Source organism: Dipodomys merriami, unplaced genomic scaffold, assembly GCF_024711535.1.
Source record: "Dipodomys merriami isolate MVZ:Mamm:240054 unplaced genomic scaffold, mDipMer1.0.p SCAF_1, whole genome shotgun sequence".
Classification (NCBI taxonomy): domain Eukaryota; kingdom Metazoa; phylum Chordata; class Mammalia; order Rodentia; family Heteromyidae; genus Dipodomys; species Dipodomys merriami.
Window position 1 is genome coordinate 5,419,704 of NW_027202270.1, and position 12,575 is coordinate 5,432,278.

Genomic DNA, 12,575 nt, shown 5'->3' on the forward strand with positions numbered 1-12,575 from the left:
TCAACAGCCACGTTATGGAAACAATCCAGCTATTTTTAATTTAAAAAATGGGATACTTATATACAATGGGATTTTACATAGCAATTAGGTAGAATAATATTAGGTCATTTGCAGAGAAATGGAGGAATTAGAACAAATGATGTTAAGTGAAATAAGCCAAGCTCAGAAAGACGAGGGTGCATGTTTTCTCTCTTGCATGGATCTTTATAATACACTGGGACATGATAAGTTATACAACACTCTAGGCATTTACAAGCTGTGAGACCAAGGAGGATATTCTTAGAGGAAGACTAAAGCTGGCTGCCAGTGGCTCACTCCTGTAATCCTAGCTACTCAGGAGACTGAGATCTGAGGACAGCGGTTCAAAGCCAGCCTAGGCAGGAAAAGTCCATGAGACTCTTATCTCCAATAAACCACTTAGAAGACCAGAAGTGGTACTGTGGCTCAAGCGGTAGAATGCTAGCCTTGATCTGAAGAGCTGAGGGACAGCGCCCAGGCCCAGAGTTCAAGCCCCGTGACTGACAAAAGAAGAGGAAAACTAAAGTGTAATGTCTATGTATATCTGTTCATATAAAATGCCATTTATTGACATTAACTCAAAATTAAAACCAGTGGTTTTTCCATTTTTGTTGTTTTGGTTTTCTTTTTGTCTCGTTTGTTTATATTTGGGAATATATGGCAGGACACAGAAATGGAGGAACAAAGAATGAACAAATACACAAGTAATACTCACTAGACACTATGTTAAAAATGAGGTATACAATTTGTGGGTGGTGATGGGAGAGAAAAACTAGGAGAGAGCTAGGGAAAGGGTAACATTATCCAAAAAGAAATGTGCTCATTACCTGATTTGTGTGATGGTAATTCCACTGTAAATCATCCTTATAATTTTTTTAAGTCAAAAATTATTTCAATCAAACCAAAAAAAAAAGACCTTTAAAATTACTAGCATCATCATGGCAGGGGGAGGGGGAAAGTTAAATGTTTGGGACAATGGTTTGTTTTCTTATTTTAATCCTCAAATCACAAGTAACATAAGCAAAGATAAATGGGATTACATCAAATGATAAATCTTCATGCTGAAAGAAGCAAGGGACAAGGCACAGCGACAACCTAGAATCTGGGCAAGAATAATATTTGCAAGCCACGCATTCAATAAGGCATAAATATACAAAATATGTGTAGACCTCAAACAACCCAAGGACAAGAAAACAAAAGATCAATACATAAATGGACAGTAGCACACTTTTTGAAGTATATATAATAATTTAACAGGTTGTAGACAAAATAGCTGCCCTCCCTATTCATTACTCTAATGCAGTTTATAACCAAAACGAGGAATCTTCTCATACCTGCTAGAATAGCTACTGTAAAAAAGACAAAACATAAGAAGTGTTCAAGATGTGGAAAGTGAGAATTCTTGTATGTTGTTGAGAAGAATGACAATTTGTATAACCATTGTGGAAACCTGTATGGAAATTCCTGGAAACTCTAAAAGCAGAATTACCCTGACCCAACAATCTCACTACCTACTATTTCTCAGAATGTTTGTAATCATTTTATCAAAAAGATGCCTATGAAGCCTATGCTCATTGAAGTAAAATCCACAATAACTAAATGATAGAATCATCACTGTCCAACAGCAGATGAATGCCTGAAGAACGTGGTATTTGTAGATAACGGAATGCTACTCAGCTTTTTGTTTTTGTTTTTGTTTTTGTTTTTGCTAGACCTGGAACTTGAGTTCTGATCCTGGCCTCTGTCCTTGAGCTTGCTTTGCTCAAGGCAAGCAATTTGCCACCTTGGCTTTTATGAGTATTTTATTGGAGATAAGATTCTCACAGTTTCCTGCTCAGATCTCAACCTCCTGAATATGAAGCGTGAGTCTCCATTGCCTAACAGCTACTCAACTTTAAACAAGAAACTATCTCAATACAAAAGCGAATGGAATCAGAAACCACTATACTAAATGGAATAAAATGGAACACAGAGACAAATACCACATATCCTCACTAGTCTCATCAAGCCAAGTAGTAGAAATTGTTCCCAAACCATCTATCAAGAGGTGCTGGGTGTACAAAGCTCTCTGAGAAACCTGGTGGCAGCAACAACAGACGGAGCCCAACTGAAGGATGGGGCTTATTAAATAGACAGGATAAAACCCACTTGATCCAAGCCACTCAAACTAATATCAAAGAGTCAAACATTGCCACCACCAGGGCCAGCTGCAGAGCTCTGTGTCCCCCTGCACTAGGTATTCTGGGGAAATGTACAGGAGAGAACAGCCAGGATACTCAGGGCCAACCGTGGCAGTTATGACTCAAGATGGCCACAGTCATGTCATGCTGAGGCCCCACAAAAGCAGAGAGTGGATGCATGAATGCACATCTGGGCATGGGAAGAAGGACAGGTCCGAATCTCAGGAGGAACATGTGGATTTTCACATCTAGCACTGTGCAAATTTATAAACATAATATTTAAGGTCTAAATAAGTAAAAAGGAATGCATATTCTGGAGCAAAAAGACAAGCCAAAACATGTTAATCTCTCTCAGAGAGAGAACACCTCACATAATATTAATGTAAAATTAAAAAGACTCTGGTTTATACTTGAAAGTGAACAAAACAATTTCACCTTTTAGGGAAAATATGATAATAACAAATGACTCAGAAAACTGCAAACTATATGGTGCATTTAAGTCAAGTACCAGGCAGTAACACAGGACTAGATGGAATCTTTATCATAAGTATGCTTTATGAAAAATAGAACATGTACATAAAAGTCACATTGCAAAAAAAATGTTACTGTTATTGGAGGAACATGTTCAAACAATGAAAACAAAATAGGAAGAAAATATTTCTATACATCATGTTTGGAGATCCTTAAACCAGCTGAAATTCAGAAACAAAAGTTAACCCATTCAGTTACATAAGTGTGAAAATAGTATGTGAAAAAGGTGAACTACTATAAAAGGTACTAAAAAAAAAAGGTGGAGCTGTGGCTGAAGTGGTAGGGCACTAATCTAGATGAAAAAAAGCTCAGAGACAGTCCCCATGCCCTCAGTTCAAGCACCAGGTCTGGCACAAAAGAGAGTTACAGACAGGCAAAAAGATACAGAGAATGAGAAACAAATAGAGTGAAATAACCTTAGTAAAAATGAACACGCCAGGCACTGGTGGCTCGTGCCTATAATCGTAACTACTCAGAAGGCTGAGGTCTGAGGATGGAGGTTCAAAGCCAGCCTGGTCAGGAACATCCGTGAGACTCTTTATTTATCCACCAGAAAACTGGAAGTGGTACTGCAGCTCAAGTGATAGAGTGTTTACCTTGAGCTGAACAGCTCAGGGACAGGGCCCAGGCCCAGAGTTCAAGCCCCACAACCTACCAAAGAAAAAGAAAAGAAAAGAAACACATTTGAGTATATAATTCATAAAAATTGTGAATGCCATCACATTTCTGAAAATACCATGTGAAAACTAAAAGCGGTTCACACCTAGAAAATTTGACTAGGAAATTAAAAATGTTTAACAATTTCATAAAGTCTGGGGACAGAGTGTATGGAAGAGCTGCTGATTTATGCCCAAGATTTGAAACCCTATTGGGATCTTAAACAATGACTGTGTTCTCCAGCAAGCTGGGTGGGCAGCCAGTGCTGTGGAGCCCCATGTTGCAGAGCTGAACTAGAGGACTGAGGACACAGTGTGTCCCTCTGGCTTCCAGCTGGCAGGGTGCAGGGAGCGCCTGTCTGTAGCCTTCACCTGCTGCCTCCAGGACCTACCTGGCCCTCCTGGTACTCAGCACGCCTGCCCTGTTGGCCCAGGCTCTCAAGCCCTGCCTGCAGATCCACTTCCTGCGATCTCTGACTGACCGGTGGACCCGTGTGGGGCAACCACTTAGGGCTTGATACAGAGAGGTTCCTGGAACTGCAGATGGAGGTCATTGCAGAGTATGAGGGACACGCTATCCCACGGCCTAAGATTCTGGTCCAGATGGCAGCTCATGTGGCAGGAGCGAGCTGCTTCCTACTACCAACAATAAGCTGTGGAAGAGGACCCTCAGAGATCTCAGCCCTTAGCGGGGTGTGCATCCACCCCCAGTGTGGGGGCTGGTTTGCCATCTGAGGCATGCTGTTGCTTAAAGCACCAGATTTGCCGCACAGAGGCCCCTGCATACCTACAAGAGCAGCCTCATACCTCTGCTTGAAGGCTTCAAATGCACTGGTATGTATGGCTGGACTTACAGGATGCGGTGACCCCTCAGGAAGGTTACTCAGAAGAACACAAGGCCTACTTTTCTACCCCACCTGCGGAACAGTTGGCCCTATTAGCCTTGGCTGGCCCATCAAAGGAGCTAACACTACACTGCCTGAGCATCCCTTTCCTATGCTCCCCAAGCCTCGGAATCACAGCAGAGCACACAGCTGCCTCAGCCCAGTGTCTTGTCACCTGTGCCCCCTGTCCCTTGACACCTTCCTTCACTGTGGGATCCTGTTTGTTGGTGGTATTTGCTAGTGCTTAACTGACTTTGTTGAGACTAGACAAGCAGTAAGGTCTGTGAGACTCATCTCCAATTAAGCACCAGAAAACCAGAAGTAGCACTGTGGCTCAAGTGGTAGAGTGCTCACCTTGAGCAGAAGAGCTCAGGGACAGGACCCAGGCCCAGAGCTCAAGCCCCATGACCAACCAAAAAATTATATATAGATATAGATGTAGATATATATGGATGGTTTCGAGCTAAGAATTTTTTTGACCTTTGCCTGGGGATAAGCATGCCTTCTACTGACAGAAACATAAAGCAGTGGGTTTGAACTTTGACACTGTAGAAAGATGGAGAGCTAAACTAAACTTGAATAAAGTTGCTAATACTGTACTGTTTCCCAAATAAACTTGGACTTTACCAAAAGTCTAACAAAGACTTCTTACTCAGAAAAAAACTAGCACTCAGCCTCCAAGGAAAGACTGGGAGCACTCTCCTTGAGCTGAAGAGCTGAAGGATAGAGCCCAGCCCCAGAGTTCAAGCCCCATGACCAAAAAAAAAAAAAAAAAGAACAAAGTCTGAGATGAGAGGATATGAAAACAAAAACTTTCATACTTATTGTGAAGTTGTACAAGATTTGAAATCATGTACTCAATATTTTAAAGCAATTGTAAGACAATGTCAAATTTCTCAGCAGTGGCTTGTAAGCATGTCTGGTGGTTACAAATGAAAAATACAAGAGCAGAGTTTACAGACCATTACTACATTTTATCTTAGGAAAGTTAGGGTGACTCTAAGAAAGATTTATGATTATATGATTTCCAGAAATGGGAAAATGATCAAACAAAACTGCTAAAAGTATGCTCCTATAGGTATATAAACAGGACAACTGGGAAATTATAAAATGAATATTAAAAATACAACCAGAATTTTAAATAATTATACACTCAAATCAACCACATTTGGTTTATAATTTGTTGACCAGATTTAAACAAATTGAAAGTATATAACTCATCCAAACTAGAGATCTGTAGTATGACCAACATAAATGAGGAATCACAGTTGAGCAAAAAATGTTTGTGCCAAGGAAAGAAATCATACCTCGGGCAGTGGCTTTCGCTGGTGGCAGTTGATTCCACCAACGTAGACCATGTTGGGCATCACAGGTCTAGGAAACTCCAAGACAAAGTCAGATCTCAACAACCAAATGGATACTTGGCTGAACAGGTCATACATGGTGACTGGGGTCTGAAGAATTTCAGAGGCTGCATCAGTGGCTCTTTTGAAAAAGTAGGTACAAAATAAAAGTTCATCCAAGTGGGAGATGTGGTTCCACACTCTCTCTCTGAAAGTCATGGCGTCTGGGAGGCCTGAGGCAAGTCTGGGAACATAGGAGACAGGACTGGGGCACTGAGCTCCTTCTTCCAGATTATAGCAAAATACAACCCTGGAGAAAATCACGGCTGGAAGTGAAAAGTATTTGGCAACAATTAAGCCACACACATCAAAAGGATCCAGAAACACTGCATCAAAAGAACTCTCCTTTAGGAATTCCACTACTTTCCTGTCATTAAACAGACTCCTACAATGTGAAAACATGATGTCATAAAATCCCTTGGCTGAGCCAGTTACTGCAGAAAACATAGTTTGTTCTGGAGTTTCCCACTGGGTGTCAAGAAAAACCTTGAACTCCCGGTCCAAATCCTGCAGCGTGTGAGGAGTTGAGTACGTCTTCACTGTGAAGTTCAGGGAGCGTCCCAGCTGCCAACTCACCTCTGGCACAACCACCACCACCTCATGCTCTCTCTGGAAGAGTTTCTCCACCACAGAGCGCATGGACAACCAGTGGCTGCCGTCCATGGGCACCACCAGCAGCTTGCCTGCCTGGGCAGAGCCTGAGGCCAGCAGCAGACATGCACACACAGGAAGGAGGGCAGGCAAGACTGCAGCAGCCATGGGAAGTGCAGCCAGGAGCAAGCCCACTGCTTAGGCTATATGCTCTTCAAATACAGCAGGCTGAAGTACAAGCAGAAAGTGTACCATACAAAGAGTTTCTATACGTACAAATGAAATAACACTCACTGTTAATTATTTACTCCCACGGAACAACGATTAATGTCTAGCATGAGCTAAGATCTGTATTTACTTACTTGCAAGGTTAAAATAGATTAAAACCTTTGACTTGTGGAGAAGCATGCCCTGTACTGCACTGAAGGCATCAGAAACAGAATTATGCAAGTGATTTGGACTTTGTCAATTATTTAGAAAGATGGAAAGCTACACTAAGTTGGAATGAAGCTACTAATACTGGATTGTTTCCCAAATAAAACTTAGACTTTACCTATAGTCTGTCAGACTTCTTACTCAGAGAGAAACTCTCAGCCCTGCCCTCCTCTCTGCAATGCAATTCTGGTTCAAAAGCAACTCTGCCAATAAGGGGTTAAAAAACACATCCAATACGCTGTTAATAACCAATAGATTCAAGGGTTTGTTTTTTTAATAGGACAACAAAAATTTCAAAATGGACCAAGAACTTAAGACACTTGTCAAAAAAGTGCATACAATTCTCTAACAGAAATCTGGAAAGAAGGGTCACCATTCGTTCGTGAAATCATAAGTGCTTACCACATTGAGAGGTTACCTCTCCCTTTCCGAATGGCTGCTGTCAAAAAGAGAAAATACAGATAGTGTTTTCCATGTGGAGAAATGGAACCCTGGCACATTGAGAGGAATGTCCGTTTGTGAAAAACACTATGGAAAACGACGTGCAGATGCCTCAAAACCTTTTAAATAGAAATATGCTGTATTCAGGGGCTGGGAAGGTGGCTCAGTGGTAGAGTACTTGCCTTGTATGCCTGAGGCCCTGGGTTCGATTCCTCAGCACCACATAAGCAAAAAGAAAAAAAAGCTGGAAGTAGCGCTGTGGCTCAAGTGGTAGAGTGCTAGCCTTGAGCCGAAGAGCTGAGGTACAGCGCTCGGGCCCAGAGTTCAGGCCCCAAGACCAGACCCCCCCCAAAAAAGAAAAAGAAATATGCTGTATTCAGAAGTCTCACTTCCTACTGTTTATCAAAATATTTGCAACCAGTTTGTCAAAGAGATGCCTGCACTACCTTGTTCACTGCAGCTTGCTTCACAACTGCTAGGTGATGGAATGCAGCAAATACATGGTATATGCAAAAAATGAGATAGTATTTAGTTTTAAAAAAGAAACCCCCCATTTGCAACAATGGGTGCCACTGGAGAAAACTGTGCTAACTGAAATTAAGTGGCAGAGAGACAAAAATACCACATGATCTCACTTATCTATGAGACCTAAAGTAACCATAGTGAGCCACGGGCTGTCATTGTATCCTAATTTCAATTCTCCAGAGTTAAAGCTGCGCTGCCCTGCCCAAATAATTCAGACAGAAATTGAATTCAGTCCACTGGGACTTACTCAGCAATTCTTCCAGGACTTGCCAAGAATGTCAAAGGACTGGGAGTGCTTGCTTCATTCCCTCACTAACGTAATTATCTGTTTTCTTAGGAGAGACTCACAAAGACTCAATAGCTAGATCATATAAAATGCAGTTTATCAAAATGAACTCCAAGAGATGGAAACAAGAACTTTGTGTTATTTTGTTTTTGTTTTATTTTAGTTTTCTTTCTCTTTTGTTGCTGTTTTCTGTACCTTAGTCTTCTTTTGGCGAGGTTAGCGGAGCACAGAAATGGTGGGATATAGGGTAAACAAATGCAGCAGTGATACTCACTAGATGGTGTGTTGAAAATGAACTTTACTACTTGTGGGGGTGTGGTGGATGGGAGGGAGAACACTGCCAGAGGGAAGAGGTGACACTGTTCAGAAAGAAATGTTCTCGTTACCTGACGTGTATGCAACTGGGACCCTCTGAACATAACCTTTACAAGAGCAATTGTAAATACATAAACAGAATTATCTGTCGTCCCATCCCTGAGTATAACTCTTCTGGATCAATTCAGGTATTTTGTTATAGGGCTCCTACTTTGATACTCAGATACCACAGAAACAACCTCAACTCTCAACTCTCTCTCTCTCACACACACACACACACACACACACACACACACACACAGAGTCAAATGTTTACTTCTTATCAAACAGAACTATGAATTCTGTTCTCTTATGAACACAAAAACTATATGCCTCTTGGTAATACAGCCTTCCACCTGAAACAAGGCTGTAAAAGTATACACAGTTCACAGTTACCCTGACGAAAATTTACATTTATAGTTGTGAAACAGTCTCTTGATCAAGTGCCTGCTTTAAGATCTCAATTCCTCCTGGAGACTTTTGCTTTATTTATATGTATGTGTGTATAATAATTTATATACAAAAATATTCACAAATGTATTTATAAATATATAAATATGCAAGTTTGTACATTATATAAAGCATAACGTATATGTAACCTTCTAATACATATACACGTTCAAATACATATATGCTTTAATCCAGATATAAAAGAATATCTTTCCTTTCTAAAAATACAGGTATTATAAAACAAATGCCTTTGAAACCCTGGTTTCATGTTGTATTGACTTCAAGACAGGACGGTGATAAAGAATCACATAAAGCTATTTCTACACTGCTCCATGTGATCTAATAGGCCACACAACACTCTTGTGACTGAGGAACCTGTAGGCTCCACGCTCAGGTGGAGGGCAAGGACACAGCGAGGTGTGGGTGCAGCATGGAACTGAGCTGATGGAATGGGAGGAGAGAGACGCCCTTTCAATGGCTCAACTTTGTAGTGTCTGATTTTTTTTTGTTGTTGTTGTCGTTGTTGTTTTGTGCTTAAACACAGGGCCTGGGTGCTGTCCCTGAGCAATCTTTGCTCAAAGTTATCACTCTACCACTTTAAGCCACAGCTCCTCCACCTCTGGTTTTCTGGTGGTTAGTTGGAGATAAGAGTCTCATGGAGACTCTTCAGACCAGGCTGGCTTCCAGTCATGATCCTCAGATCTCAGCCTCCTGAGTAGCTAGGATTACAGCTGTGAGCCACTGGCACCCAGCTCAGCATCTTACGCCTTGCTTCTCCTTTCTTGATCTTGCTGTGTGCAAGAGTAACACCCACCTTTGACACACATAGATCTGGGTCTCCCAGTATTGGAACAACAAACAAAAGTGGGTATTTTACCACTGGGGCCCTGCCTCACCCCTGCACAGTCCACCCCTGGAGCCCTGCCTCACCCCTGCATAGTCCACCCCTGGAGCCCTACCTCACCCCTGCATAGTCCACCCCTGGAGCCCTACCTCACCCCTGCATACTCCACCATTGGGGCCCTGCCTCACCCCTGCACAGTCCACCACTGGGGCCCTGCCTCACCCCTGCATAGTCCACCCCTGGAGCCCTGCCTCATCCCTGCATACTCCACCACGGGTCCTGCCTCACCCCTGCATAGTCTATCCCTGGGGCCCTGCCTCACCCCTGCACAGTCCACCACTGGGGCCCTGCCTCACCCCTGCATAGTCTATCCCTGGAGCCCTGCCTTACTCCTGCATAGTCCACCACTGGGGCCCTGCCCTTCTGTAGCACAGATGATTGTTTTTGGCAGTGTTTTCTTACCTTTAAGTTGTTTTATACAGGGCTTTCCATTCAGTGCATCAACTTATGAGTACAGTGCATCGCTATTTGTTTTGTTTTGTTTTGTTTTTGGTGGGTTGTGGGGCTTGAACTCTGGGCCTGGGTGCTGTCCCTCATCTCTTCAGCTCAAGACTAGCACTCTACCATTTGAGCCATCGCCCCACTTCTGGATTTCTGATAATTTATTGGAGATAACAGTCTCACAGACTTTCTGCCCAGGCTGGTTTTGAACTGTGATCCTCAGATCTCAGCCTCCTGGCACCCAGTTTACAAAGCATCTTGATGAAGGCCATACCTTCTATCTTTCTATCTCATTTCTCCCAACCCCATTCATCCCCTCAAGTAACCTAGTTAACAAAACAGCTACATTAATATACTTGACACTCAATGGAATTATAACAACTCATTTTTGGGGGGGGGAGGGGGGTGAATCTGGTCGTGGGACTGAACTCTGGGCCTGGGCGCTGTCCCTCAGCTCTTCAGCTCAAGGTTAGCACTCTACCACTTGAGCCACAGCACCACTTCTGGCTTTTTTTTCTGCTTATGTGGTGCTGAGGAATCGAACCCAGGGCCTCATGCATGCAAGGCAAGTGCTGTACCACTGAGCCACCTTCCCAGCCCAACATCTCATTTTTTGAAAGGGCATATAGTCATATTAAAAATGACCAACCAGTGTAAATATGAAATTCGTGGAAAAGGAAATGCAAGTATATGCTAGAAAATTCTAATATATTCATAGAAACAGGCAGTGAACATTAAAGCCAACACACACAATGCTTCGGCTCAGAATTTAACACATCATTAAAAATATGGCAATCTGCCATGCACCAGTGGCTCACACTGTAATCCTAGCTACTCAGGAGGCTGAGATCTGAGGATCGCTGTTCAAAGCCAGGCTGGGCAGGAACATCTGTGAGACTCTTATCTCCAATTAACCACCAGAAAACCAGAAGTGGCTCATGTTGTAAAGCATCACCTTGAGCTGAAGAGCTCAGGGACAGTGCCCAGACCCAGAGTTCAAGCCCCATAACCTACCAAAGTGTGTGTGTGTGTGTGTGTGTGTGTGTGTGGGTGTGTGTGTGTATTTGGCAATCCTTGGAGCTGGAGAGGGTTTAGAAAAGGTACAACTCTCATACATTGCTGGCCAGTGTAGTGGTATAACATTTTGAAGACAATTCCTCGAATTTATTAAATGTAATAGGATAGTATCTACTATCTGACAGAACCATGCTGCTGGAGCACTGGCCTACTCAGATAACCAAAAGAACAGGAAATATATGCAATAATGTAAAGAAAATACGAAGAATGATCAGGTATAGTCTTGCTTAGAAAACCAAAAAGGAGAAAAAGCTTATATACCTATCTTCAGAGGCTAGCTCAGGGTTGGAAGTGTAGTTTAGGTGATAGGGCAACTGCCAATGAGCGAAAGCATCAGGTGATAGTGAATTCAAGCCCTGGTCTTAAAAAAAAAAAAAAAAAAAACACCAACAACAAAAAAACACGGAAGGGATAGGCTAGCTCTAAACAATATGGTGTAACAATATAAAAAACTGAACACAATTTTTAACAACTTGTCTATCAGTAAGTAGTAATCTGATGATGCCTATAACTTAGTGGCAAGTATAAATGCAAAGTAAGGGGCATTGTCATGTATGTTTTATTAGTTGCACTTAACAGATGTGAAGTTTCTTCCTATGCCATTCAATATCTGCATATGTATATTATTTTAAGTGGGTATATACATAATACTATTTTTAAATGGGTAAAGATTTTCCTGTATGCATAATATAGGATTGGTAAAAGGGGACATTTCATATTTTCAATGCTATAAATGCAGCCTGGAAGTAATGTGAAATTATATCAATTGTACACATATACATATCAATGAGGGCAGCTACATGAAATCTACTTAAACCACAATAAACTATTGGTACACATCAAAACATCATCAAAAGAAGAAAATTCAAGCCGGGCGCTGGTGGCTCACGCCTGTAATCCTAGCTACTCAGGAGGCTGAGATCTGAGGATCGCGGTTCAAAGCCAGCCTGGGCAGGATAGACCGTGAGACTCCTATCTCCAATAAACCACCAGAAAACCGGAAGTGGCGCTGTAGCTCAAGTGGTAGAGCGCTCGCCTTGAGCTGAAGAGCTGAGGGACAGCGCCCAGGCCCGGAGTTCAAGCCCCATGACCGACAAAAAAAAAAAAAAAAAAAAAAAAAAAAAAGAAGAAAATTCATTAAACTGGACCAGCAAGATGGTCTAGTTTCTGTGAAAATAAATAACACACCAATTAATGTCCAAAGCCTGGTCATGCTCAGTGTGACAAGGAGAGAAGTTGTACCTTAGGCAGTGGCTTTCCCTGGTTGCAGTTGATCCCACCAACGTAGACCATATTGGGCATTATGGGTCTGGGAAACTCCAGAACAAAGTCTGTTCTCAACAACCAAATGGACACTTGGCTGAAGAGGTCATACATGGTGACTGGGGTCTGAAGAATT

At 42.2% G+C, this 12,575-nt stretch overlaps 1 protein-coding gene across 1 annotated transcript; it reads right to left on the bottom strand.

Annotated features, from left to right (window-relative positions):
• Positions 1–2,875: 2,875 nt before the first annotated feature.
• On the bottom strand, positions 2,876–6,459 carry LOC138821167 (UDP-glucuronosyltransferase 1A7-like). The gene is made up of 2 exons (XM_070013286.1): positions 5,577–6,459; positions 2,876–3,380 (listed from the first exon to the last, which is right to left on the bottom strand). The coding sequence occupies exons 1-2, from the start codon at positions 6,429–6,431 to the stop codon at positions 3,306–3,308; spliced, it is 930 nt and encodes a 309-aa protein (XP_069869387.1). The 5' UTR covers positions 6,432–6,459; the 3' UTR covers positions 2,876–3,305.
• Between the last annotated feature and the right edge of the window lie 6,116 nt (positions 6,460–12,575).